The following is a 27,920-nucleotide window of genomic DNA, read 5'->3' as shown; positions in this document are numbered from 1 at the left end:
CATATATTAATCTTTTAGTTCCTAATTCTATAAAAGAAATTATTTAAATCATTCTCCCTCTCTTTATCTAACAAGTATAACACTTTTACAATGCCATACAAGTTAATTAAATTATTCATAAAATTTACTATGACAAAACTCAAAATAATTAAATTAAAGGTTTAGGCCATTGTGCCATATGAAAGAGCAACCACGAGATTGTGGGGGCAGATATCGCACTAGAAAACATTTGAATTGCATTTTAATCAGTGCCCAAGTTAGACACGAAAGTTATCTATAAAAAAAAGGTAGAGACGAAAGTGTATGATCAGGGTATACACAAAATAAATTTTAATAAAATCGTTACCGTATTATTATTATTATATTTATGAGAACATGACAATATATTTAAGTTTAAAATTAATGTGGAGAATATTTTTTAAAAAAATTGATATACTTTGTTAGATGTTATTTTTTTCGTTTTAAAATAATCGTTATCTTATGTTATTTTACATAAATAAAAATAATAAATAGATAAATAAGAATAATAATTTTAAAAGATTAATATTATTTCATCATTAATTTATGACTAAATGATTTATTTGATCATTTATTTTTTCATTTAGTTTAATCTTTATTTTCTTTTAAATCAAATTTAGTTATTTATCTTATTTTATTGATTTAATTTAATCTACCAATGATTTAAGAATAAATTAAATACTTTATATCACATTTTAATCTAAAATTTTAATGTATGTGTTTGTAGGTCTTTTCATTTATATATCAGTTAACTTGTTATTCCTATGGAATTTGAGATTTCACGTTAACACATATACTCTAATAACTGTAATTTTTAGTTTGAGAAAAAAATCTCAAATATAAATAATTTTGAATCGGAAGGAGTAATATAAAAAAATATATTATTAACATAATCTAATTAAATTCATAACTAAAATGATGATATGAATCATTGCTATACAATCATGGGATGTATTAAAAATATCCATGAATAGACGTGAGACTATAATAGAAATTTTGTCTTGTCTTTTCAACAAAGTTATTTTTAATTAAACAAACTTTCATAATACTTTTATAAATATTTATTCGAAAACCTTTTAATTATTTTGTTCATTGAAGAAAAAGATAAAGACAAAAAAAAAAAAGAAGGTGAGGACAGAAAATAGAAACCCATATCCATAGAGCATAATAGAGTGGAGACAGAGTGCCGCTATTACTAATTGGCGAGAGAAGTGTGAAGAACGCCACCACATGTGCACTCTCTGTCATGAATATCCCCCATCTCCTTCCTAATTGCCTTTTGTTTCTCACTTCTTTATCATAATCAATCTCATTATTCTCCCTTAAATGACGCTATTGCCCTTTTTGTTCAATGCTTTTTCCTTTTCCTTTTCAACCTCTCTCAACTTCCAATCCAACCAACCAATCTTTTTCTTCATCAATCGCACCTCTTTCAAACGAATCTTATTGACAGAACCTTTAAGATATAATTAAAAGATATTCTATCTATTTTATTAAATAATTTTGTTTTTCTATAAAATGATATTATACTATTTTTAAAGCTATCAATTAAATACTTTTTAGCCGATAGATCCATTCAAATTTGATACAATACATACACGAGTAACAAATTTAAATTTTGAACATGTAATTGTGTTTAATATTCAAAGAGAAAATATTTATAATTATTTTTCAAATATTTAATATAACTATATATTCAAATCTTAAATCTAAAATGTTTGATTAATCTGAAATAATCACACATCAATTAGTGAAATAAGAATGCTTTATGGTTTGATGTGAATGCAAATTAACATGAATGATTAAGGATTCAATATTAACTCCCATTTCTTTTATTGGTTTTTTATTTTTGGCTGACGAGCAATTCTTCCTAAAGAGTAATTGTAATCATATAAAACTGCTTACAATTTGAACTTTTGTGGTAATATTCTAGATAAATCTCTATTTACAATTAAAAAAAATGCTAGTAGCATTCTGTCCAATAACATTAGGAGTGGCTTTTGTTGGCAAGCTCAGAATGCTACAATTCATGCACATTATTAGGAGAGTGCCAGCTGGCACGCCATTAAAAAAGCACTTCCACTGAAATGCCTTCTGGAAGGGTCAACCTGTCCGTATAACGCACGCCGTTACAGTTTTGACAGTCCGTGAAACGGAGAGTGGCATCATCGTAATAACAGTCAAAAGCAGAGGGCACTTGCGTAGTGCTTGAGGTGGGGTTCACATGCGGCCAAGCTCCACACTGCAGAAAACAGAACCGAACCGAAACTGTGAGCGATAAGAGCGAGCAAGAGAGAGACAAAGAGTGATTCAGAGGGAGAAAGCTCCCTCGCACAAAGCAATGCCTGCCATCACCTGAATTCTATGCTCCTTTTCCCTTTATCCGCATTGCTCTCTTCTCTTTCACGTAAGTAACACTCCTTCACCAGCCACTCATAACAATAAATAATTAAAATAAAAAGCACCGTCGCTGCATTTTTTGTTGTAGCTTTTGATGCCATTGTTTTCCTTTGCTTGTTTTGGTAATAGTGTTTACTAATGCATTCTAACACGCTTCCGAACTCAGTTACTTTTTCCTTTTTTTATTTCCTTAAAATAAATAAATAGAGAACTTAAACCGGATTGGGGTGTGTTTTAATTGTAGAATTCATGCTTGGATGTTGTGATTTTAGATTTCTTCAGTGTCAAGATTTTTTTGTTTGATTATTTTCTTGACTGATTTAATTGCATTTGCTGTTTTTGCAGCGTTTTTTGTCTCTGAATATCCAAGATCTTCAAGGACAATGTTATCTCTGAGAAACATTTTTCTGAATAGCGCTTGATCCGGCGTGAAACATTCAATTGTTGATAATTTACTGCTTCACTTTGGGCTGTGCGAGTGGAGCAGCCTATTTTACTATTAAAGGCATATTCTCTTACAAGGTATAAATAATTCTTATGCATGTATTTGCAGGATGCATTATTTTTATTTTTTTTAATAATCACCATTGTAATTTATTCCAATGTTTATGACATTTTTTTTTAATAATCACCATTATAATTTATTCCAGTTTTTATGATTTTTTTATTTTATTTTATAATCACCATTATAATTTAGTCCAATTTTTATGATGAAATTAAGGATTAAAATGCAATTTTGTAAAGTGGTGTTCTGAGTTTTCTGACCTGATGTGGCTGGATTTTAGGTTGATTTGCAGAGAGCATGGCGTCTTGGGATCAAATGGGGGAACTTGCAAATGTGGCACAGTTGACTGGTGTAGACGCTGTGCGGTTGATTGGGATGATTGTGAGAGCTGCAAGCACTGCACGGATGCATAAGAAAAACTGTAGGCAGTTTGCACAGCATCTGAAGTTGATTGGGAACTTGCTGGAGCAGCTCAAGATCTCGGAGCTGAAGAAGTACCCCGAAACTAGGGAACCTCTGGAGCAGCTCGAAGATGCTCTAAGAAGGTCTTACATATTGGTCAATAGTTGTCAAGACCGTAGCTACCTTTATTTGCTGGCTATGGGCTGGAACATTGTTTATCAGTTCAGGAAGGCTCAGAACGAAATTGATAGATACCTGCGTCTTGTTCCTCTCATTACTCTTGTGGACAATGCTCGAGTCAGGGTACCTGATACTTTGCTGTGCTCAATTATATGCTATCCTATTGTTGTCAATGGTCTTTTTATTGTTGATCACCCCCAAAAAAAGAAAGATAGAGGAAAAAGTTTGTGGTTTTTTACTCACTGGAAACATTCTTTCAACTTCTTCGATGCTACTGATCAACCATGCCAGAGTTGTATTCCCCTTCAAAACTATGTCTATATTGTTTACGTGGCCATCTTAGCTTATAATATTCTGGATTTCTAGGTTTTCAACATTTGTTGCATGTTCTTGTCAGTTTCAACAATGAGCAGTGTTTAAGTTTGAGGCCATCAAGGATTAAAATGGGGTTGCTTACTTCTTCAGTGTTGTCCTAAACATGTTATCTAGCACATGGTCCACATTTTGCTAGATACCCCAGATAATTTGTTATTGGATGTTTTAGTTACCACACTGGAATGTTGTAGTGTAGTACACAGAAAGTTTAAAATATTGGCCTCTGAAAATTTGGGTCCGACCCTAGTTAGATGCATGTACTGAATATGTACAGCGTACAGCCAGCTAACCATATTATGTAGTTTAGTTTGATACTATATACAACTTGTATGATTAAATGTATGGAAAATTAGTTTGAAAATCTCTTCATAAGGATCCATTTAATGAAACAACCTGCTTAAATAACATTTAACTGAATTCTCTTTTTGAAAGTTGTATGTAGATTCATACTTTAAGAAAAGGACCCTGTTTCTTCATTACATGTGTACACACAACTATTTCCCCTGATGTTTTGTGTTGTACTATTTGCTATGAGGACAAAAAGCATTTATTGTAAATTATGACTCAATTCATTTGTCAGGATTACTGCATCATTTTGGTCCTGTAATTAGAGTTAGGTATTAGTCTTACTTTTACCTTTAGTTTTCAATCAACAGCACAATAAAAAAGGCAGTAGCCCAAGTTGTAAGCTATCAACCAACTAATCAAATCCCTGTTCCTCTTCTCATGTTTGTGTGAGAGAGTATGTATGTATGTGTGTGTGGCTGTTGCACAATTTGCAGCATTTTGTTTCTGGATTTTGCATATTCCCAATATTTATGAGGATTTTGACCTGCTTTGTCATTTTAACGGTAGCATCTGTGTCATTAAATTTGGTCCGAATATATGGTTAACAATCTATTGCTTCTCTCATTCTCTGGAATATTCAGGAGAGACTTGAAGTTATTGAAATGGATCAACGTGAATACACATTGGATGATGAGGACCAAAAGGCACAAACAGTTATTTTTAAACCTGAGCCTGACAAAGATGACACTGCTGTGTTGAAGAAAACACTATCCTGTTCTTACCCCAACTGTTCTTTCACTGAAGCACTAAAAAAAGAAAATGAAAAGCTTAAACTAGAGCTACAACGGTCTCAAGCAAATTTGGATATGAATCAGTGTGAAGTCATTCAACGTTTACTAGATGTCACAGAAGTTGCAGCTTATTCTGTTCCAGCCAAGTGTTCACCGGAGAAAAGTCACAAGAAAGAGGAATACAATTACTCTGATGCCAACAGTGACAAGGACCATTCATCTGATGAAAAATACCATGCAAAAATTGACAAGCATTCACCATCAAGGTTATGTATTTCTCTCTTCCTCAACTTCAATATGTTTTAGGTTCACTCAGGATAAACTAGTTGACCAAAAATTTGAATATTTATGTGAATTTTGAACCATACCCTTCTGTTATCTAGGAAGTAAAAATTCTACCCTTAGTTTTAAGTTTTAACTACTCTAAAAGTTCCTGCTTCTTCCATTCCTTTATTCCAATGGCATGCAGTCAATAATAGTTATTTTTAATAAACTTATCTGTCTTTACCTTTTTTATTACTAACTTATATTGATGTCAAACAGATATTCAGTTGCGCAAAAGGATCTGGCATCAACTGGAGGTTCATATCAGCAGGAAGATTGGCACACTGATTTACTTGCTTGTTGTTCTGAACCTTCTCTTTGTATGTTCTCCCTTGCTTGATTTTCTTTAGGTTTTTGTTTACCATTTATTCTTCCAAGGTTTATTACCTGTATATTGTGGTTCACTGTATTTGTACTTGTAGCCTTATCAACGATATAATGCCTTTTCTTGTTCATTTCCATTATGTCAGCACTACTAGTTTGGTAGTCTGTAACCCTTTATCATGTTGGATGCTACAAAACTCTTGCTCCTTTGTGACATCAATTTGAGGCTTATTTTTCATCTTTTTAAACTATTGTATGCTCGGCATGTGTCTGTTAAGGTAAAATGATTTGGTGATCCCCCCCCCCCCCCCCCCTTTTCTTTTTGGGCATTTGGGATCTACTCAATTGAAATATTAGTTTAATGTAAGTTTGATTTTCTTTCACCAAATTTTAATCCCTCATGTTGCACTTATGGGAATGTAGTTTGCATGATATGTTGTTCAATACCTAATTGGATGTAAAAGATGACTGCATGAAAATTAGAAAACAGGATAGATGACTTAAAGAAGTCTTGATAAGGAGAGTAGATTAGATGGAGATTGAGGGTGCCCTATCTCTAGAGGAAGAGGGAGATCCAGAAAACAATAAGCGAAACCATTAAGAAGATTTAGAGGTCAATTATTTTTCTGTAAACAGTATTCATAATAAAATATTATGGTGCTATTTGATCTATGTAATTGACCCTCTTAGTGGGAAAAGGCTTGGATATGGCTTGTGTGATGCGCTTGTAATAAGATGAATACATGTTGAATCAGGAAATTGGAATATTTATGTTGGTGGACACTTTTTCTTCTGTGAATCTTAATCAGACTAGATGCTGTTAGTGGTAACTGTGGAAGCTGCCTTTTTCTGTTTTTAACTTGCATGTTGAATCACGCATGAATAATTGTCAAGGGGTTGCCTCATTGAGCTTTGAAAACCCCTTATGTTTTGATGAAATAGAAACTATACTGGTCAGTCCTTTGAATGGCAGAAAAAACAAGGAGATAGTATAAACACAAAAGAAATTAGCTCAAGAGAGCACCCAATGCCTCGATACTTCCCATTCCTAATAACAAGTATAACATTTGCTCTGCAGGTATGAAGACATTTTTCTACCCTTGTGGAACATTTTCAAAGATTGCTTCTGTTGCAAGAAACAGGCCCATATGTAAGTTAGCTATAATGCACTGTGTTAGTATTAAAGTGATGAATTTCTGATTGCTGTTTGATTTTAAATGTTTCCTGCCAACAAAGCTTGAATTTAAGATCAAGTTGACATCAATCTTAAGTTCTTAACACTATACTGTATGGGTTCAAATTAGATTGTGCTCCTTATTCAAATCTGTTCCTTGTTTACTATGACATTTTTGGGAAGCTAGAATGATGAAATCTGGAATCTTTACTTCATCAGCTTAGCTGAAGATTAGATTAGGGTTTCCTACAGCCACCACACTGCATTACAGAACAAGATCACTTGTTGATGCTTCTTCCAGAGAACCCTAATATCTTGTTCAGACTAAAATAAACTTTCTTATGTTGTGAAAACTGAAGATATCATGATAAGGACTCAGACCACCCACGCCCACAGAGACCCACTATTTGGAAAGTATATTCTAGGAAAAATAGGACTTAAATTTTAATAAATGTAATGTTAGAACTCGATTTTTGAGAGAAAAGCTGTGAGTTTCTGAACTTTAGGACAGCCAAGAAATTGCTGTAATTTCTGTGATCTGGTGTCATTTAATCCTATTTTTGATCTATTACAACTGGTGTTCTATCAGAAGCAGAGTGTTACATCTTGAATATTTTTACCTACAATATTTATCCATAACTTACAAGTTAATGGTAAGGGTTCTCTTTGTTGCAAAAAGAAATTCATTACTTATAATGTTTACCTTCAATCTGGTTGGTTTGAGACATTTTAAGCATTATTGAGGTTCTGTAACTATGATTTCAGTTTTGTGTTTTTTCAGCCTCTGGAGAAGCATGTAATGACTTGATGGCATATTCTTTAATTTTGTCTTGTTGTTGCTATACTTGCTGCGTAAGGAGGAAGCTTCGGAAGATGTTGAACATCACAGTAATGCTTCCTTCCTTTTCTGCATAAATATGATATCTCATCTCCTCTTTTTTGGCACTTAGTGTTTGTGGTTTTTTTATATATCATTAGCTTTTAAGATGCAGATCGCATGTGAAGTTTTCTTTGGCATCATTGCTCATTGTAAATGTATTCATTTTATTCTATGGAATATACTCCATAATCCCCACTTATTTTTGTTAGCGTGTGCATATCATTCATTGTATTATTAATCCTTTTTTATATGCAATTTGTTCCAACTCTTATTATTTCAAAGTAGGTTCTGTTCAATTGTCAAGGTGAGTTAAAAATATTGATAATGTTAATGTATTTGCTAGGATTTGAGCACACATCGGAATTTAGTATTAAGCATACATTTTGCGGGTCTCTTTAAATGTTTTACCCATAGCTACTTTCTATGCCAGGGGGGATTTATTGATGATTTCCTCTCTCATTTGATGTGTTGCTGCTGTGCCCTTGTGCAAGAATGGAGAGAAGTGGAGATCCGTGGGCTTAGTGGTATGCCCTCCTAATTCTTCAGCTTGCTTGAATGGAATATTGGGAACTTTATCTTGTTCAACCTGCTAATTCACCTCCAGCTTATTATAAAATTCTATTTATATTTTCCTGCGGCATTTTCTTTTTGGCTCCAAATTATTGTTTTCGGTTTTCAGTGCTCAAGTTGCATGCCAAGTGTTTGATGTTGAACCATTTTGCAGGTTCTAAGACCAAAACAAGCCCTCCACCCTCTCAGTACATGGAATCTTAACTAACAAATGAGATTATCATTTGGTTGTTGGGGATTCAAGGTTCCTTGAAGATCATATTAAAATAGAGGCTATTTGGCTATTAGAATTCTCACAGGAAGGCAGGAATTATGTATTTTTATTCTTACCGCACCTGACCTCGTTTTAACTATGTATAGTAATTTTATTTTGTTGTACTCGAAAAAGGTTGCTTTTAGATATAGTTGATGGTGTATCATAAACCTTTTTTTTTTTTGTTTCCCTGGTTTAATATAGTCTGAATTAATTTCTTGGCATGTTTTGAGCACGTCTTGTTGTGTGATGCGTTAAAGAGATCCATGTCCAATCTCCACGTTGAAGCTAAAGTTACTTTGGTATTGCTTCAGGTTTTCTCATACTTGATCTACCTTTTGGGCTTTGAACGCAGATCCAAACACCCACTTTGTCTTGCTTCAGATTTTCACATACTTGATTCACGTTTTGGGGTTTGTAGTCGGATCCAAACATCCACTTTGTCATGTATAAAATTAAAATCTTTCATTTATGTCACAACTCATTCGACTAGTTAACCCTAGTTTTTGGTCGATCTCAGTTATTTTTTTCTTGATACATTGACAAAAAATAAAGCTAAAGGAGAGGCAGTTAATCTCACAGCTCCTTTGCCCATAATATCACCCTGCAAAAGAGTATTTAAGGGTGTAAGCAAGAACGGGTAGATCTGGTTTGACCCGACCTTGATATCATGGTTTGGATTAGAGGTATGCCACGTTTAGTTTCTTAGGCAGCGCCACCCTCTCCATGGGAAGGTTCCTTTACCTTCATATTCACGGGAGGGTTTTCTTTCCATTTCACGTGGGTATTTTTCTCTTTAGTGAGTTCTTTTTGTTTCTCACACTGTTTTTTACCACTATCACCTCTCTTCCTCTCCTAACCACCACCTTTCTTCTTTTTCTAGGTATCACTTAAGCCTTTTAACTTTATCTGCTTTTTAATGACATTCGCTTTTGGGTTCCTACCACTTCTCTAACACATCTCTTCTCTTCAAATGAATTTGTTAGAGTCATCTTTTGCAATAGTATCCAAGCTATTAGAGTTTCTTGTTCTACTCAAATTTATTGTGGGTTGTTTTGGATCACCCTGATTATGGACAAGTGTTGATCTGAAAGGAATAACAAAGGAAACCAAAAAAGAAAAGGTAGAAAAGTTTAGGCTCAATCATGTTTATTAATGGGAGGATGTTTTTTTTTTTTTCCTTTAGTGTTAAGATTCCTAATATGAGTAGTTATTCACGGTGGCTGATGCAGAAATTTTTATTAGTGGAGACAAGTAATAGTTCTAATTTAATTAAAAAAAACTTAAATATGTTTTTTTTATGATAAATTAGTGAATATTGCTTTAGGTCTCTAATAAAAAAAAATTCATTAAGTTCCTAATAAAACAAAAAAGTTATTTTTAATCATTGTTATTTTATTTTAGTCCTTCTAATATATCAACTTTCAATTTAATCCTTATAAAATTTTGTTCATTTTATTTTAGTTCCTTTGAAAAACATTTGATAAGGACTAATAGCGAATTATATACAAATTATAGAGGCAAAAACAAAAAATTCAATATATTAGAAGGACTAGAACAAAATAACAAGAATCAAAAATATATTTTTTATTTTATTAGGAACTCAATGAAAAAATAATTTTATTAGGAATTAAAAAAAAATAATAATTTATCAGAGACAAAAAAATATCTAAGTCCAAAAAGGTTCTAATTTAGTTAATAATTTTTCTTTAATTTATTTATTAGATTCAATTTGGTCAATTTATTTTTAAATGTTCTAATTATGTCCTTAATTTTTTGAATTGATTCAAGTTGGTGTCATCTACCATCAATTTTGATCTTCTGAGATAACAAAAGAAAATTGGGATCAAACTGAATAAATTTTAAAAAATAAAAAACCTAATTGAATCTTTTAGAAAATAAAGGAACCAAATTAAACATAATAAATAAATTAAAGGATCAATTAAACCTAAAATATAAATTAGATAATTAAAATAGTAATTAAACCTAAAAACTAAAAGGATAAAGTAATAAATTTAGTATCAATTTATTTTCTGTTTTTATTTTTTTATATTTTCTTACATTTATTTTAAAAAATTGGGGAAAATATGTATTTTCTTCGCCATTAACTAATTTATTTAAAAGTTTATTGTATCAAAATATATTTGAATTTTTTTACCAAATTAATTATACGAAAAAAAAATCAAACTAAATTCATATTTGCATGTTTATCTTCTCCATATACATTTGAATTTTTTCTTCATGTTTTGGATAAATTATTATTAGGCTATATTTTACTTTTTCAATCTAATTTGTTCATATTTTATCATTTTCTTAAATGATTTAAACATTTAGCTTTATTTCTAAACATTTTTTTTGTTCCCGTTAAATTTCAATTTTAAATTTATTTAATATTAGTAGTATTTCCACTCTCACATGTCTACAATTTATTTTTTAACCATATAGTTCTATCAAAGATGAAAGAGATGAGTAACAAATCAAGTATTGGATAAAGATAAAAATGAAAGTAATTTGAATGAGATGATTGAGAAAGAAATTTTTTGGACTGAACTTATTAAATTAAAATTGAGAAGTATATTTGAAAGGAATTAAACAATTTAAAATAAAAAATAAATACTCAATATACTGGATAATTAAATAAGATACCTGACTTGATGAAATTATAAATAAATCCTAATACGTCCTAATCAATAATAACTCTTGAAAATCTTTCTTGTTCATGAACCACTCTTAAAAATATTCTCAAATAAGAAGAGTGGTTGAATAGATTATATATTTATTTTTCTTGATCCTTAATTAATCTTTTAGTAGTAATTAATAAGTATATCGTTTATTTGTTAATGAATCTCTCATCTTAATAGAATTAAATACTAAAATAATAACATATTTTTGAGTAAAATAATAATTTCTTCAAATCCATGTCCATATCTCTCAATAAAAGAAACCATATCAATATCCTTTTTTAGATAACAAAATCATATCAATATCAGATCGATAGAAAAGAAATCTAATCTAATTTAACGTAGAAAAAAAAGTGTATCTCCAAAACGACTCATTAAAAAAAAAAAAAAAACTGTGACGCAGGAGAGACACGAGGACTTAACGTTGTAATGATCTAATGGATAAACCAAACAAACGATACATTTTTTAAAATAAAAAAAAAGAAGAAAATGTCCCGGTAGCCCTATAAATAAAGCCCAAGCGTTGTATTTAGCTTTTCATCCCAATCAGAAAAAGTTAGGGTTTGTAACTTTGTCTTTTGCTTGCGAATCTGAATCGAATAATAATCAATCAATCATCATGTCGTCGGCGAAGAAGATCACACTGAAGAGTTCGGACGGCGAGGCTTTCGAGGTGGACGAGGCGGTGGCGCTGGAGTCTCAGACGATAAAGCACATGATCGAGGACGACTGCGCCGACAGCGGCATCCCTCTGCCGAACGTGACGAGCAAGATCCTGGCGAAGGTGATCGAGTACTGCAAGAAGCACGTCGAGGCCGCGAATCCCGAAGACAAACCCTCCGAGGACGATCTCAAAGCCTGGGACGCCGATTTCGTCAAGGTCGACCAGGCCACGCTCTTCGATCTTATCCTGGTCTGTTCCCTTTTCGATTGAGCACTGTAATCGCTTCGAATTTAATCAATCATTCGTTTCTAGGTTTCGTTGTTTTCTAATTGATGGCATACGCGTTTAGAATCTATTTTAGTTCGTGTTTTTCCTGCGTTTGCTGTTTGTCACTTGCTGTGATCGGTGATGAAGTTTATTAGTTCTTGGAATTGCGTGTCGTTGCAATTTGGGAATTGTGGCAGTTATTTGACCTAATGTTTTAGGTTATAACCCTAGCCAATGGGTTTTATACATGTTTTTGTTGATTATTAGCTCTTTTGCTTGTTTTCATTGGCTCATACAGGGAAGGCATGGTTTGTGTATATGTACCTTGGTTTGTATTTTTGCATGAAATTGATGGTATACATAATTTGCTTTTTGCTTTGTTAATGGCTGTATTTTTTTGTAGGTTCAACATTTGCATGATATCCAATTTCATTGTTCAACATTATTGTTCTCCCTCTGCCTTTTTTCATCATCGGTACACATTATATAAAATATAAGTTTAATTATTCATTTAGTTCCTATAATTTCCAAATTTATCTCTTTTAGTCCCCATAGTTAATAAGTAGATGTTTTAGTCTCTTTAATAAGTGGATTTTTTATTCCCCGACATTTACATTTTAATTTCCAAAAGGTCTATGCCGTTAAAATTTTATAACTCTCTTAGTTAAAGAATTTTAACAGCAGGGACCTTTTGGGAATTAAAATTAAAATGTAAACTTCAAGGGCCAAATAATATACTTATTAACTATAGGGACTAAAAGGAATGAGTTTGGAAACTATAGGAACTAAATGGGTAATTAAACCTAAAATATATAAACCAAGAAAAAATTCAGAATAGCTGTCATTCTAATGTCTGCTTTATCATGCAATATGATACTTGAGCCGACTGTAACATGCTGCTATCAGGAATTTAAAACACTGGAATTGATTGCCCCAAGACATTATTAGTGTACCAAAATTATGCATTGTTATAGTAAAAATCCAACCTCAACATTTTTTTATAAGAAATTAATAATTGAAGTGTAAACTTGTAGAGATTCACACTGATGGCATTATTGTAGTTTTATTAGATTTTGGTGATTTCAATTCTTGGTTCATTGAATGATGAGATGTGAATGACTGCACTTGCATTAACCAAATCCTGTCATATTTGCACAAGTCTTTTTCCTTAGGTTGTAGTCCCTTTTTTTTCTGAATGATAAAATAAGACTAACATTTTTTTGTCATCAGTGGCTGAGTTCTCTGCTGCTTTTATCTCTAAATGCGATGACTCGCTAGAGAGAATTAAGTCCATGCCTTTCTATCTATAGTTTGAAACTTGCTTACTTAGGGTTGTCCATGGTTGGATTATCTGGGCAATGGAATGCCACATATACTCTGTTAATTAGTAGGTTAAATCTGTACTAATGCATGTTAATGTGACAATTTTCCTTTTAGGCTGCGAACTACTTGAACATCAAGAGCCTGCTGGACCTTACATGCCAAACTGTAGCCGACATGATCAAGGGGAAGACTCCCGAGGAAATTCGCAAGACCTTTAACATTAAGAATGACTTCACCCCTGAGGAAGAAGAGGAAGTTCGTCGGGAAAATCAATGGGCATTTGAATGATTTTGTTGAGCTCATAAAATATGAATCAAAGATCTGCCATGTGGATTTATGCTATGCTTGTTTGTTTATCAAAGATCTTCCTTGTAGATTTGCCTATGCTATATACTTGCTTGTTTTATATTTAAGACTATTTCTGTTGTCAGAATTATCTTCCTTCATGAACTTAAGAGCACTTTGAACTGTAAGTAATAGTTATGATGAGGGGTGCGTTGATTCTGACACGAGGGTTATTGAGCTCAATAACAGCCAACTTTTGGCTCCAAATTTCTCATCCCGTATATTAATAATAACGTGTATGCCCCAAAAAGTGGTGCAGCAAAACAAGATTCGGAGACCGTTTGATTTACCAAGGTGGTAGCTCCATGTTTCATGGTCGGTTCATATATTATTTTGATCACGAATCATGTTTACGTTTATGTCTAAGAAGAAGCTACAGAGAAGTGAAAGAACATTCCGAGTACGTTACTGTCGTCCAAAACTTTTATGGTCTATTAGTCAAGTGAACTCTTTGCACTACTTCACTTTGATAGTTCTTCTTGACAGATGTTCATTAAAAATTAAAAACTAGAGCACATCGGAGATGAATTTACTTAAGACCTGACCAGCATGGCCCCGTTAAGTAAATAGTTTTTGCCTTCTTGTTCGTTTAAACTTTTTGTAGATAAAGGTTATTCAGTATGTTTGTTAAATATAATTAGGACAATGCGGTTAAAAGAATAATCGATGAGGTCCTTTTTAGTCAATACACGTTTCCTGCAGGAATATCTTCGCTTGTTCTGTCTATCAAAAGAGATAGATGCAAATTTAAATATGATTTTCGATATGATACATTTCCATCTGTGAAATAGCATAGCTGTTGGCAGCTGATTAAAATTGAGGCCATTTTCAACGCTCTTGTTTAAAGTTAAATAATGTTTAACAAAATTTATTATTAGAATGGATGAAATAGCCTTGTTTATATAAGGAACATTGCTTAATTAATTTTAAACAATAAAAAAATATTTTTCAGACTCATTTTATCAACTCATTGAAGACAAAAATAATTGAAATGGACGGTATAACTTACCAAAAAGCTTTTAAACAACTCAATAAACAATTATGTATAGTAGATGTTCTAAGTGAGTTATTATGAGCTTCCATGAGAGTGGAAAAATCCCCTGGGTTGCCCTCGGATCACAATGAATTTGTTTGTTTTATTTTTTAAATAAGAAGTTTTCTGCTCTTTTGATGTTTGAGTCCTGTTTTTTCTTAAAAAAATATTATGCTTTTTTTGGAAGCAAATTGTATCTACCTCTTAAAAAGGTTTTTTTTTCTTCTTTAAAAGCCATTTTTTATTTATTTTATTTTTTAAACAAACCGGCTCAATATCCTAATATTTTCATATAAAATTATTTTTTCTTCTTACGAGATGAGACCAAAAAAATTATGTTCCCTAGTATTTTAAAATGCATTTTTTAGTAAATAAGCCCGAGTGTTAACTGCGTAAAATGAATTTAATTGTTAGCAAACAAACCCACATGGGGAGGCTTTGTATGTCATGTAAATTTAAATAAATTCGTATTTCTAGCATCCTCTGGGCAATCCATTTCAATAAATATAACAAGAGGAATAATCATCTCGACAACCAATCCTTCTATTGCAGGGAAGCAGAGAAATCCTTGGTGGGAAGGAAAGTAAGTCTTGCACAAGCGATGCTAAACTTAAACAAGATTATAAGCTTAATCATAAATCCAAAACCTCAACACAATTGGGATTGCTGCAAGTATCCGTATGCATGCCCCAAGAGACACTTGGATCTATATAAAACAGGGATCCTACATGATTGTTGAGTGAGTGGATGTCTACCAACAAAAATCCTGACAGCTTATAAAAAGAATGTAAATTGAACTCTTACGCTAGCTGTTCAAGAGTTTGCATTATTTGTCATCATTTTTGCTGACATTCTAGCTAGTACTTTGTTTCTGACCTAAATCAGAACTTGGCAAACTGAATCTATGAGCTAGTTCATCCATCATCAAGTTTACTGCTTCAATTCCCTCTTGCCCTTTGTTTGTAACTTTGAAATTGTGAACAATATTTTTCAAGTCCACAAGACTGCTTCCAGGTATTATCTCCAACCTTCTTTCCTTCACCAGTTTTTGCACTTCAGAAACATTCTCCCATTGAGCAGACACGGCATATATGATCAGCAGAAACTGGTAACAGGTGAGGTTCTTAGGATCCATGTCAACGAGAAGCTTAGCAATCCGTTCCCCCAAGTACACATCCCTCTTGAAATGACACAAACCAAGCAAACTTGCCCATACCAATGACTCACATGACATATCCCCATCAAACTCTGCCATGCTCCTTAGAAACTCTTCTGCCTCACCAACAAGCTTCACACTTGCAAGAAGGTTTGCCATGCACCAAAAATGAGCATAATTGGGCTTCACACCAAACACATCAGTCATCTGTTTGAAGTAAGACCTCCCCTCATCCAACATCTCTGCCCGAGCACACGCACAGAGAACACCAATGAAGGTTACTTCATTAGGGAGCAATCTCAGAGTCTCGTCACTCTCAACTCCATGTTTCATCTTCCCCATACTGATCATTACTTCAAACAGGTCGAGTCCATCTTCAGGACTCCCACGAATGCAGTGCCCCAAGATCATCATATTCCACGATACCAAATTCCTTTCTCTCATCCTCTCAAACACTATCTGCGCAACCTCCACCTTCCTACACTTACAGTACATGCCAATCAATGCCGTATCAAGAATCAAACTTGACCTCAATGACATCCTAACAATGCTCCCATGAACTGATTTTGCTTCCTTGAGTCTACCCGACCGACCACAAGCTGTAGCCACACAGACCATAGTCCTAGCATTCCCCCTCAATCCCAACCTGCCCATTTCGCGAAACAACTTCATCGCATAACCGGGGTTCCTACCCTTCAAATACCCACTAATCATGACATTCCAAGTAACCAAATTCCTCTCAGGCATTTTATCAAACAGTCGGTGTGCAGCATTCAACTCACCAACCATCATATGCCCATTAATGATCGAGTTCCAAGAAACCAAATCCCTACTCAACATTCCATCAAACAACACCCTAGCAAGCTGAACACCCCCGCAACAAACATACATGTGAATCAAAGAGTTCTGCACCGGCAAAACAGAATCAACCCCATTCTTCGTGGCCTGAGCATGACACTCCTTCCCAGAACCAATGCAACCCATTTTGGCACACGAAGCAACGAGTGGCACGAAGGTGTAGCTGTTGGGGAAAAACCCACGCATCAAAGAGCGGAAATAAAACACAATCGCTTCGCGGGGAGCGTGGCTGTTAGAATAGGCCTGGATCACGATGTTGACGCAGAACGTGTCGAGGGAATTGATGCTTCGAAAGATCACACGGGTGTAAGCGACGTCGCATAGGTGTGAGGCGCGGCTCAAAATGGTGCGTGCCAAGTAGGGGTTGCGGAAGAGGCTGGAAGTGACGAGAAGGGCTTGGATTTGAAGGAGGTGGCGAGCGTTTTGGCATGAGTTTTGGAGAAGCGCTTCGAAGTGTGAGAAGAGGGAGGAGAGTCTTCGTTTTCCTTCAGGGGGTGAAGTGTTGGTGGTGATGGCGATGGGGCGCGTGAGAAAGGTGTTTTGGATTGGGAGGCGTTGGAGCTTGGAGACTCTGGCCATTCATTTGGAGGTTGGTTTTCACGGTTTTCTGATGCGGAGAGCTTAATCGCCATTGACGAACATGCTTCTCTTCTCAGCTCTTTATGTTCAGTTCAGAGACCGCTTCCAGGCATAAAATAGTTAGGGATCGTATTCACATTTCTTAATCTCAGGTTACATTGTTTTCTTGTTTAAGGTGTAAAAACGGTTAACTAATTACGAATTACTATTCGTGTAACTTTTAAAACATAGTTGATAACAAAAATGCATGATCAAATAATAGGATAAACCGTAAATAGATAAATTCGTCCCAAAAGTTTGCTGCGGCAACAACTTAGTTCCGAGAGGAAAATACAATTTTTTTGAATGCGTAAAAAGTAAGATAAATTAATTATATAACACATGTTTCGTCGTTACGATATCAATATTTTAAAATATGACATTTTTTAAGTTTAAGTGAAAATTTCATTAATTTGATTATGACAACGATGGTAAATTTTTTTTTACGATATATATTTATCAAACAACACACAAATACATATACACACACCACATACATATATAACTACAGAAGAGTTAATAATAAAACACAACTCTCTCCCACAAAATAAATTTTAACGTTATCATGTCGGTTTAGTATCTCTAACAAAAAAATCTCCCTCTAGCATCACATATTGTTGCTTATCTACTCTCACGAAAAAAGGTTCGCGATCATCATAGATATCAACCACATGATACAAACTTGGAAGGGTGAGTTTATTATAAAAGATTAACAAACACCATATGACAATGATTAGCAAGAAAATAATAACAGTAATCACAATCATTCTCAATAATCCATCAGTTCAACATACACTTAACAAATTAGTCGTCATCTTTTTCCACAATTCAAATCAATTATGCTCAGAATGCTGCATGCACTTAACTCAACTTTCAAATGCAATGCGGTACCATTTGTCAGGAAATAGTCCGAGTGTGTCTACTTGATACTCTCACTTAGGAAAACTAGGCATCAAGTGTCAAGGTCTTCCTGTCGTCACTCCCCCCCACCATGGTGATCAGCATGAGTCTCAATGAAGTTCCAAACAGAGTGATATGCTGCCAAGTACTAGTATTAATATCATCAATGCATTGACCGTGAATAATTAAAAATTCTAAGCAATCTCTTCCCCTCTCCAAGGATGCTTGGAATTTTGAAACCAATCACCTTCCCTCTCTAGGTATATCCAACAAGTCACTGCACCCCATGTACATACATAGCCTACACCCATCACGATGACATCATTAACATCAACATCAACATTATCTCATCTCAGTGTCATCATCAACATCAATGTCATCTCATCTCAAATATCGTCATCAACATCAATATTATCTCATCTCAATATCATCATCAATATCAACATCATCTCATCTAAATATCATCATCAACACCATCATCATCTCATCTTAATATCATCATCAACATCATCTCATTTCAATATCATCAACAACACAAGCAATTACATTTCACATATATACATATAATGCATGCCCGAGATTCACATTCCACAGGTATTCAGACAACATACATCACATATCCTAATAAGTCATAATATCATGAATTGATATTTTAGGGAAAATTCTAAATTAAAGAGAATAACTATAGTATGCAAAACAAACTCTTATGCCCATTTAAAATTTAATAAGGAAGTAAATAGAATAACAAATATAAAATTTTAGGCAGAGTCTCCTCTGTAATTAAAACTTTTCCCAAAAAATTCAATCATTACAACATCATTCACAGTTTCATTCATCAATAGCAAATATATCGCATCCCATTAGTTTAAAACATAATTTTTTCTTGAAAACCAGTATGTAACAGGGACAAACATACATCCCCATAATCGGTTCCTTGATCCCAATTATGGTATCAAAAAGTGTAAACAAACAATAAACTTCCCTCGCTTATCTATATCTCTTCATTAGTTCCTCGAGTTGTTGTTCTGAGATCTCTTAGGTTCGCATCCTTTGGTTCAAATGCAAAACTCTATATACCAAATTGAAGATAATTCAGTATAGATTTAAAAAATAAGGTCAATATTAACATTCGGGATCAAATACCCATTTAGTTTTAAAAGGGACTAAAATGGTGTTTTTGGGTTCTATGTCATTTTGAAATTTTGATCACGCCAATATGATCAAGGTTTAGCAAGGGTCACAAAAACGACATCAAATTTATAAAAACGTAACTTTTACAACGTCTCATTTTTAAAGGTTTTTCAAAGGAATTATAAAAATATCCAATAATGATACCCAAATCACAAGAGATACTAATAAAGGCTCAAACTAACTAGGCAAAGACAAAGAAATCATGGTTACCTCGAAGATACCACGAAAGGAGGGTTGAGAGCTCTGTTCTCTACAAAATCCTCAAGGTGGATTTTGAAGATTCCGTTCCGATTAAAGCATTCCTCTCTATGTGATGGTCTGGTGGCAAGCAACTGCAACTCGTGGCGGTCATTAGTGGTCATGGGTGGTGGAAAATGAGGTTCATGGGTTTGGTTGAGGATTTACAAAAAGAGGGAGGGGTGAAAATCATGTTTTTCACGCTGAATAACATATTTATAATATGCAAATCTCACTTAACGAACTTGCATACCTAAGCGAAGTTCAACTTTTGGCATTGAGCATAACATTTCGTGTTGAGCTAATTATCTCCTCTGTGTGGAATTATGTTTGGCACGCTGATCTCGTTGAGCGAATTATTTGCTTTGTGCGGAATTACACTTAGCGCACTTGTCTCACTAAGCGAAATGTCCAAAGGTGTTATTTGACAAATCCCAACGTTCAAAACGTGTAGACGTGGGTTACGAACCTATAGTCCAAGTTTGAAGGCGCTCCAACGGTTGACGAGTTCGAGATTATAATTTTATCGAAACAAGTTTTGGGTCAAACTTGAAATCACACATTTCCAACACAAATCAATCAAACTCCACATAATCTAACAACCACACCAAATAGTTGCACAATGATAATTCACACAACACTTCAACTAATTCATATTAATCAAATAATCAAATAATACAATATATACATCAAACATCAATTTGTAGTTATCGAAATTTCAGGGCGTTATAAATTATGCAGTTAAATTTGTGAGACCATTCTATCATTCTATTGTAATATTCAAAGACCAATTTTTCAATAAATTATATTTTTTGAAGGCCAATTTGATATTAAGTTATAAACTTTAGGAATCAATTTATAATTAAATTTTCTATATAATTAATTTGTCATACTTTTTACACATTTAAGGAATTAAATTACTTTTTTTTTCATTTTTAAAAGATCAATTTATTAGCATCTCATACTGATAGGGACAAATTTAATCATTTATCCTAGTATAAATTATAAAAGACGTTTATTTTAATATATTTTTATTTAAAACTTAATTTTCATGTAATGTTAGTATAAAAAAATTACAATGGTTGATCAATCAAAAGTCTTGGTTTAAATAATTATTATAAAAATTAATAAATTTATCATATATATAATAAATTGTGATTAAAAATGATAAGATATAAATTAGCTACAGAAGTTACACTATTCTTTCATTAGAAATTAAGAGAAAATTATTTAATAAAAATCAAGATTTAGCCAATTTTATATTTTTAATGATTTTAAAATAATATAAAAAGTATATTACCGACATAGAATTGGTTGATTTTAAATGTTTTTTTTAATAAAAAATCATTATCTTTAAATACTTAAAATTCACAATATACTTTTAACATTATAAAATTGATAGATCATGTTGAAGAGTGAGATTGTTACTCTATTTATTTTCTGAAATATTTTTTTTATATTCTTTCTTATAAATTAAGGGAATATTTTATAGTTGATATCGAGGTAAAGATGTTCCGACAAAAATTGATGTGAAGATACTTTAGTCAAAGTTAACATGAGAATAAGTTAAGGATGAAATAAAAATAGTCAAAATACTGACTGAATTCAAGTTGAAAATATTCTAGGACAAGTAGGTTAAACCGAAGTTCCTCTAGTCCAGATCAAAGTTAAAAATACTTCAGCTAATGCAAGGGTAAAAATATTATAGGCGAGCTCAAGGTGAAAATATTATGATTGAAGTAGATATCCTGATCAAGATTGAAATTACTTTGGTTGAAGCCTGGGTGAAAATACTTAGACGAATGAATTTGAATAATCAAAATTTTTGAAACAATTGGGAAATAATGTTTTTAAAATGATAGAAAGTTTTTAAAAATGTTTAAAGTAATTTTATAAATCTGTCAAATATTCAACCATAAAAAAATAAATGGATTTGATGAATTTTAATAAATGAATTATAAATGAGTTGGTTTTTTTAATGGATATAAACGAATCATTAGATTGTTTTTAATTCATCTAAATCAAAATTTATCCAATTTTACATGAAAACTATTTCTCGGCACTATTTAAAAAGAAATCATTTCTTACATTCTTGCTGAAAAAGTTATTTCTTAGCATTGTTTATACTGAAAAAAATAATTTCCTAGCATTAGAGGGCCATTTTGCAATTAAAAAGTCCTCTCTACCCAGCGAGAACCGCTTGAGAGCAGCAGTGAGGTAGAAAGGAAATGGTGAGAGTAAGCAAAGAGGTTCTGCAAAAAGCAGCCAAAACCCTATCCGACATCCTCGTATGCCCTCTCTCTAAGCAACCTTTGAGGTCTCCCCTCTCAATTTTATCATCATTGTTTTTTACTGCAAAGAATAATTTCGGCGTTTGTTCCCTAAACTTGAATCATCTCTCTTTCGTGTAGGTATTGTCAGGAATCAAATTCCCTAATCAGTGATGCTATTGGCGTTGCCTTCCCTGTCAGTTCTAACTCCCTCCTTCACCTTCCTTTCAGTTTTCGGTGTTTCGATTTCCACTTTCAATTACCCATTGACAATTGCCCTGTTCCTTTTTATCCTTTGGGAATTTCAAGGTTCCTTGTTTGTTTGCTTACAATGTTGTTTTGTTACTGAATTTCTAATTGCAGTGTAACTGCATAAACCCCACCCCATTTTCCACCGTTTATGTTTTTTTTTTCTGTAAATTTCACCAGGGAAGGGTACCATTTTTTTTTTATATTTCTGAATTGTGAAGAATTATAAAATGTTTGTGTTGAAATGTTTACTAAATGGTCATTAGCAAACATAAATTACACAAAAGTCATAATTTCGTGTAAATAATGTGCATGCAGTTTTGGTGATGACTTGAATGGTTATGTTTCTTTTTTGTTTTTACCTGTTAGATAAAAAATGGGATACCATGCTTGGTTCCAAGAGATGGGAAGGTACTCGAGGAGGAAGATGCTTCAAAACCTGATCATGATATCAATTTATCTGCAGTGAATGAAGAGAATCGAGGAAGAAGTGCGTAATATGTAGTGTAAGATGTTTGGACTTCAATTTTTATGATCAACTGTCTGTGTACCTTGGTGGTGGTGGAATGTTGTGTGAGTAAGAAGTTACCCTGTTTACACTTTGGTGAAGAAACCTTTCTTTTTCTTTCTTTTCCTTCAATGGAAAAATTTTCCCCTTCCCTCTCATTGTTTTAATAGTTGATTTGTATCTATGAGATTTCTCTCTCTAACTACATGATTTAGGGTTTATTATCACTCCTGTGAAATTTAGTAGTGATACACCCAAGAGTCGCTTGTCGAAAGCTTTCTTTTCTTCCTTCTTAGTTCCAACTCTTCTGGAGGTAAAGAAAAAAAAACTATAACTCTTGTTCAATAAGAAGTGTTGAGGATACTAACCTCTATTGAAGAGATATAAGGATTTCCTATTGGATATAGAGATGTATAATATTAATTGCTTTGCAGAAAGAGGCTTTTCAACCTTGATCTATATTTTACTTACTGGTTTATAAATGACAATCAAGCTAAGTCATCTGTTGTGAGGCATGGAAAACGTGAGTACTTTCAATTTTTTCTTTGATGTCTATTAATTATATAGCTGGTCACTAACTAAGCTTGGGGAAGCTACAAAAGCATTGTAGTTCTGATTGCTAGACTTTTCATGTTTGTTTTCTTCTACTTGTGGATGATTCATTTAAAATTTGACAAACTAATTTTTTATTTGAGAACCTATCCCTGCCTTACCTTCTCTTGAGCCTCTTTGACTTGTTCCTCTTCAATTCAATCAAGTGAATGTCTTGTTTCCTCTCTAATAAATTTTTGCAATAACAAAATTAGAAACTTCTATGTCCAATGTGTTGTTGGTGCACCTCTATGTGGCAGTATGCGAAGCTTGCTACGTTGGTTCGGTTATAGCTTTGGTAATTCATATTTCATGTTGCAGAGAGCAAGAAATAAAGATAAAAGTCTTATAAGTTTTCATTTTTTTTTAATTTATTGTTATTATTATATATATACACGAGCATGTATGCACACATAGATACACGCATGCACACGTACATACACATATGAGTACGGGTATGAAGCAGGGTGAATAAGGTACTTGTAAGTTGTAATTGCACTCATCTCCATCAAATTTGCAAGTAATTTTCTCAACTGTTGTGATCTCCTCCTTCCTCTCCAAAGTGGTTGTGTGCAGTGAGGTTCAAAGGAGTTCTATCTAGAGGAAACATTATTGTTGGATTTGTTTAACGATGGTCATCTGGATGCGGTGGTCAATGGTGGTTGCGTTGGAGCAATTTTTGGTTTTGGAATGAAAGAAAAAATTAAAATACATGAAAAGTCATTGTCAAAAATCTTCTTAGGCGGTGGCGAACAATGGTTGCGGATGATAGTAATTGCAATGAAGAAAATAAGCAGTATTATTATGCAGACGGTACACCATAACACGGTAAATATTAGACCAATCTAAAGGTCACTATTAATGATTCATAATAAATCACCTATCAAGTGGTCATCGAAGCAATGATCACAGTACGTAGCTTTGTTACCTGTTAAGGATAGTTTCTTTATAACACATATTTTTAAAGAAATTATCCCCAACAAAACTACCGAAGTGATTGCAAGCGTATTTTGTGATCTGCACTAAATGTTCAAGAGTTTTATTCTTCTCTCTTTGTTCTTTAAATAAAAAGTTACATATAAAAAATACAGGTGTGCAATTTTTCTTCTTCTGAAAGACGTGCATTTTTGCTAAAACAGCTTTAACTTATTAAAAGTTATCATTCACATGGTATGGTAATCTCTTCGGCCAATTCTTAGGTAATTTCTTATCATCCCTATTTAACAATATTTACGTATTTAGTTAATGTCACGAGTTAGTGTGGTATTCGCCTAATAATTTAAAACAAGGCATATTAAATTTTAAAGGCTTTGTTTATATCGAGTAAAATAAAAAAGAAAGAAATAGGAAGAAAACAAAAAGGGTGATAGAAATAAAAGAGAAATAGAGTGGAGAAGATATATTATCTGGATGAATAAGAAAAAAAAATAGAGAAATTTCTTCACTTGTTTTTTATAACCACTGTAATTTTTTAATCTTCGATGAAATTTAAGGTATTTTTACAAATTTGGATCTTTTAGATATAAGATTAATTCTTGACATGAAACTTAGTTATATTTAAAGTTGTTCGTATATTTTTTAAAATGTATTTTGTTTAGATGAATTAGAAAAGAGTTGAAAGAATTAAATGTTATATGGAAAATATTTTTATACAATTTAAAAAATGACTCTATTATTTTTTTTCTTAACATAAAATTGCTTATTATTTTAAATTTTTGTTATAATTTTTAAGAAATTAAAAATAAAAACATAAATCTAAATTTTAGTATATTAGTTTTTAATCATAAAACTGATATTTATTTATGTTACAAAAAAATTATTCTTTTTTTTTTTAAAAAAAAGATATAACATATTTTCCTATATTAGTTTCTTAATCATCAAATTTGTATTTATTTTTTTTTAAGAAAAAAAACTATAAACGATACTTCAAAGCATAAAACTAATGCCAACGAGCAAATTTCCATTCCATTTGACGGGTATAACGAGGGAAAACAATTGTTTTGTCCCACATTATTATTATCTTTTTCCTTTTCATTTGCGGGCCAACCAAAGTACCCAAAATTCCTATTTCTACTGTCCTATTTTTACTCTCTTTCACTCCTTCTCAATTCATTCCTTTCAAATCATCTAAAACAAACATAGTGTAAAGCTCATTGTAGAAGAATCCTCCTCACATTTGCAATGTATTGTGCATATTAATCGCTAAACGTGGGCACAGTGAAGAGTATATGAGTTTGCGTTGACTAAGACCCGTATAAGATTTGGTGAAAATATTCAGCATGAGTGCCCTAGGTGATAGGGGTATCAAAATACCTCTTTCTCAATTGAGGACGACAAGCTACGATGCTTTCATGGAACGCCATCCCTAATTAATGAAAACACCAACTAAAACATAGAGAGAGAAAAAAAAAAGGAAGAAATAATAAGGAATAAGAAAAAAAAAATTGTTAAAAAAGCATAATGAAGCACATATTACAAAGCACTAGGTGCTACACTGTAGTTAGGAATCCGGTAGTTTATAGTATTATTCTCCCTCAAAGAAATGAGGTATCTAGGTCAAGTGTAACACTCTTATGTTGGTGTAACCGCTTTTGTGTTTGGACGATTGAAACTGTCACACAAACCTTATCTAACCACCCTTTCAGACCAAGCAAGCAAAACATAATCTATGACCAAAGTGAGAACTATAATTGTGACAGAGTGACAATTTGTTGCAACTCTATTTCTTGTTAAGGGTCTAATAGATATGCTTCCCCACCAGTAAATCAGATGACTCTCAAAGGTTTGGTATCACTTGTCATTAATTTAATTGGCTTAGCTGAGGGAACAAGGAACAATGATGCCCCTTTACCTTCTTACATGCTATCCAGCCATATAGAAAGTAACAAGCAACAATCATCTGAATCTACATCAGCATCAGCATCCAATTTTAATGAGGATAGTTGGTGTTGTGTGTGCTTGTCAAGGTTAAAGGCCAAAGATGAAATCCGTGTCCTTCCTTGCTCGCACAAATTCCATAAGAGTTGTGTAAATAGATGGCTTAAGGGTCGCCACAAAACGTGTCCACTCTGCCGTTTCTCGATGGGAGCCGAGGAGAAGTCTCATCGTGCAGAAATGTTCACTGAAGAGATGTTAATATGGTTTTCTTCTTTCCATGTAGCTGGTATGTAATGATCCAAGTTTCACCATGGAATCTATATGTAGTTTTCTCCAAGCAGAGCCTTGCTTTGCTTCCAAGTTTTGTTTATGCAAGGCTTGTGAATCTGATTTCATGCAAGCTTAATCGAATTGTTATGGCTTATCATGCCTGCTCTATATGAATGAAAATGACCAAGTTCATAAGGGGAAATGATTTACATTCCACCTTTCTTTTACCTTATTGGAGGATCGATTCTCTTCAATATACTATGTCTTATGTACATAGAAGAGAATCTACCCCCCCAATATTTGATAATGAATTACATTATAGGCAATAATAAGTTAATACTCGATATACGATGTCCATTCCTTCTGAGGCTATCTTCATTCTCATCAAACTTCTGAGCCTTGATTTTATAGAATAACATCAACTTTAAGAAAACATCATTCCTTCCTGAGGCTATCTCCATCTCATTCAGCATGATGCTTTCTATTTTTTTTAAGAAAACATCATCTTCAGCATATACAACCTAAATTTCTTCCTTCAGAAGTGAGAGATCTTCAGAGGCGAATATTCTCTAATTATTGTAAGCAGTTGCATTCACTTTAAGCACACACTTCAATCTCCCTGGTTCCTCAAAAGTTTCATATAACATGCCAAGATGCTCTGTCCATAGTGACATTCTTAGTTATGAAATATCACCTAATTTGATAAATAAAATATCCGATGGTAATATTCTATATTGGCACATAAGAGATAAGAGGTTCATATACCATTGAAGCATCGATCAATTTTCTCCTCACAAACACGGCAACAAAGGGTACAAGATATACATAGTTGAAAAGTCAAACTAGCAATGGTTTTTGTTTGGTTACTTATAACCATGATGTCATTAGTAGCATGGAAGGAAGTAATTCAGATTCAGTAGAAGGTAAGGGTGATTTCCAGGTCTATTTAAGCCTGGAATCATCCAATAATTCTACATAGAAAAATGCCAACTAACATGATATCTAACACACTCTTTATTTGTTATTGACTGAAATTTATTGGAAATTATAAAAATTTGTAGATTTCATTTCTAGTTTAATGAATTTCACTCATGATTATATAATTTCCAATAAAATTATAACCAATAATAGAATGTATGTTAGATTATGTACTGCTTGTACTCCTCTTTGGTATATTTGTAAAATGTAGTAATTTTGGATAAGTTACACGATTTTTAGCTCGTTAGTGCGCTTATGTTGTGAAATCACATGTCATTCACCGCTGCACAGAAAGAGATTTATAATTAGAAAAAGTGCTGCAAGAAATAATGCTTATGCGGATTTACAAGATCTTTGGTTGATGTTAGCAGATCTATAACAAGCTCTATGACAACGATCACCCCCCTAGTTAGCATGCAC

The 27,920-nt window shown here is 33.0% G+C and overlaps 5 protein-coding genes across 7 annotated transcripts; 4 read left to right on the top strand and 1 right to left on the bottom strand.

Moving 5' to 3' along the window:
- Positions 1–2,259: 2,259 nt before the first annotated feature.
- LOC100811369 (protein MID1-COMPLEMENTING ACTIVITY 1-like) lies at positions 2,260–8,707 on the top strand. Its single transcript, NM_001255375.2, has 9 exons — positions 2,260–2,425; positions 2,764–2,940; positions 3,204–3,628; positions 4,810–5,225; positions 5,503–5,603; positions 6,686–6,757; positions 7,563–7,669; positions 8,092–8,185; positions 8,386–8,707. The coding sequence occupies exons 3-9, from the start codon at positions 3,221–3,223 to the stop codon at positions 8,433–8,435; spliced, it is 1,248 nt and encodes a 415-aa protein (NP_001242304.2). The 5' UTR covers positions 2,260–2,425; positions 2,764–2,940; positions 3,204–3,220; the 3' UTR covers positions 8,436–8,707.
- Positions 8,708–11,618: 2,911 nt separating this feature from the next.
- LOC100809769 (SKP1-like protein 1A) lies at positions 11,619–13,849 on the top strand. Of its 2 annotated transcripts, XM_041016122.1 has the most exons (3): positions 11,693–12,078; positions 12,500–12,571; positions 13,534–13,849. In XM_041016122.1, the coding sequence occupies exons 1-3, from the start codon at positions 11,785–11,787 to the stop codon at positions 13,705–13,707; spliced, it is 540 nt and encodes a 179-aa protein (XP_040872056.1). In that variant the 5' UTR covers positions 11,693–11,784; the 3' UTR covers positions 13,708–13,849. The 2 variants fall into 2 exon arrangements, with proteins under 2 accessions (XP_003517160.1, XP_040872056.1); XM_003517112.5 differs by lacking the exon at positions 12,500–12,571 and having other exon boundaries at positions 11,619–12,078.
- A 1,473-nt stretch (positions 13,850–15,322) lies between these two features.
- On the bottom strand, positions 15,323–17,576 carry LOC100803907 (pentatricopeptide repeat-containing protein At3g51320). Its single transcript, XM_003516493.5, has one exon. The coding sequence runs from the start codon at positions 17,388–17,390 to the stop codon at positions 15,651–15,653; it is 1,740 nt and encodes a 579-aa protein (XP_003516541.1). The 5' UTR covers positions 17,391–17,576; the 3' UTR covers positions 15,323–15,650.
- Positions 17,577–21,870: 4,294 nt separating this feature from the next.
- Positions 21,871–22,951, top strand: LOC100500428 (uncharacterized). 2 transcript variants are annotated; one of them, XM_006572767.4, is made up of 3 exons: positions 21,871–22,074; positions 22,169–22,336; positions 22,646–22,951. In XM_006572767.4, the coding sequence occupies exons 1-3, from the start codon at positions 21,986–21,988 to the stop codon at positions 22,647–22,649; spliced, it is 261 nt and encodes an 86-aa protein (XP_006572830.1). In that variant the 5' UTR covers positions 21,871–21,985; the 3' UTR covers positions 22,650–22,951. The 2 variants fall into 2 exon arrangements, with proteins under 2 accessions (XP_006572830.1, NP_001237922.1); NM_001250993.2 differs by having other exon boundaries at positions 21,910–22,074; positions 22,169–22,223; positions 22,646–22,935.
- Positions 22,952–26,086: 3,135 nt separating this feature from the next.
- On the top strand, positions 26,087–26,717 carry LOC100809233 (probable E3 ubiquitin-protein ligase ATL44). The gene has a single exon (XM_003517111.5). It carries the CDS (start codon positions 26,145–26,147, stop codon positions 26,544–26,546), a length of 402 nt encoding a protein of 133 aa, XP_003517159.1. The 5' UTR covers positions 26,087–26,144; the 3' UTR covers positions 26,547–26,717.
- Positions 26,718–27,920: the final 1,203 nt, after the last annotated feature.

This window comes from Glycine max, chromosome 1 (genome assembly GCF_000004515.6).
Source record: "Glycine max cultivar Williams 82 chromosome 1, Glycine_max_v4.0, whole genome shotgun sequence".
NCBI classification, from domain to species: domain Eukaryota; kingdom Viridiplantae; phylum Streptophyta; class Magnoliopsida; order Fabales; family Fabaceae; genus Glycine; species Glycine max.
The sequence above is the reverse complement of the archived record's forward strand: the minus strand, read 5'-3'. Positions and strand labels throughout refer to the sequence as shown.

Bases quoted from the DNA above. Each gene is read 5' to 3' on its own strand.
- LOC100811369 (NM_001255375.2), top strand. From the start codon at position 3,221: ATGGCGTCTTGGGATCAAATGGGGGAACTTGCAAATGTGGCACAGTTG. The intron at 6,758-7,562 runs GTAAGTTAGCTA...GTGTTTTTTCAG, and splicing joins TGCAAGAAACAGGCCCATAT to CCTCTGGAGAAGCATGTAAT. The intron at 8,186-8,385 runs GTATGCCCTCCT...ACCATTTTGCAG, and splicing joins GGAGATCCGTGGGCTTAGTG to GTTCTAAGACCAAAACAAGC.
- LOC100809769 (XM_041016122.1), top strand. From the start codon at position 11,785: ATGTCGTCGGCGAAGAAGATCACACTGAAGAGTTCGGACGGCGAGGCT. The intron at 12,079-12,499 runs GTCTGTTCCCTT...ATTTTTTTGTAG, and splicing joins CGCTCTTCGATCTTATCCTG to GTTCAACATTTGCATGATAT. The intron at 12,572-13,533 runs GTACACATTATA...TTTTCCTTTTAG, and splicing joins TCTGCCTTTTTTCATCATCG to GCTGCGAACTACTTGAACAT.
- LOC100803907 (XM_003516493.5), bottom strand. From the start codon at position 17,390: ATGGCCAGAGTCTCCAAGCTCCAACGCCTCCCAATCCAAAACACCTTT.
- LOC100500428 (NM_001250993.2), top strand. From the start codon at position 21,986: ATGGTGAGAGTAAGCAAAGAGGTTCTGCAAAAAGCAGCCAAAACCCTA. The intron at 22,075-22,168 runs GTCTCCCCTCTC...TCTTTCGTGTAG, and splicing joins CTCTCTAAGCAACCTTTGAG to GTATTGTCAGGAATCAAATT. The intron at 22,224-22,645 runs GTCAGTTCTAAC...TTTACCTGTTAG, and splicing joins CTATTGGCGTTGCCTTCCCT to ATAAAAAATGGGATACCATG.
- LOC100809233 (XM_003517111.5), top strand. From the start codon at position 26,145: ATGACTCTCAAAGGTTTGGTATCACTTGTCATTAATTTAATTGGCTTA.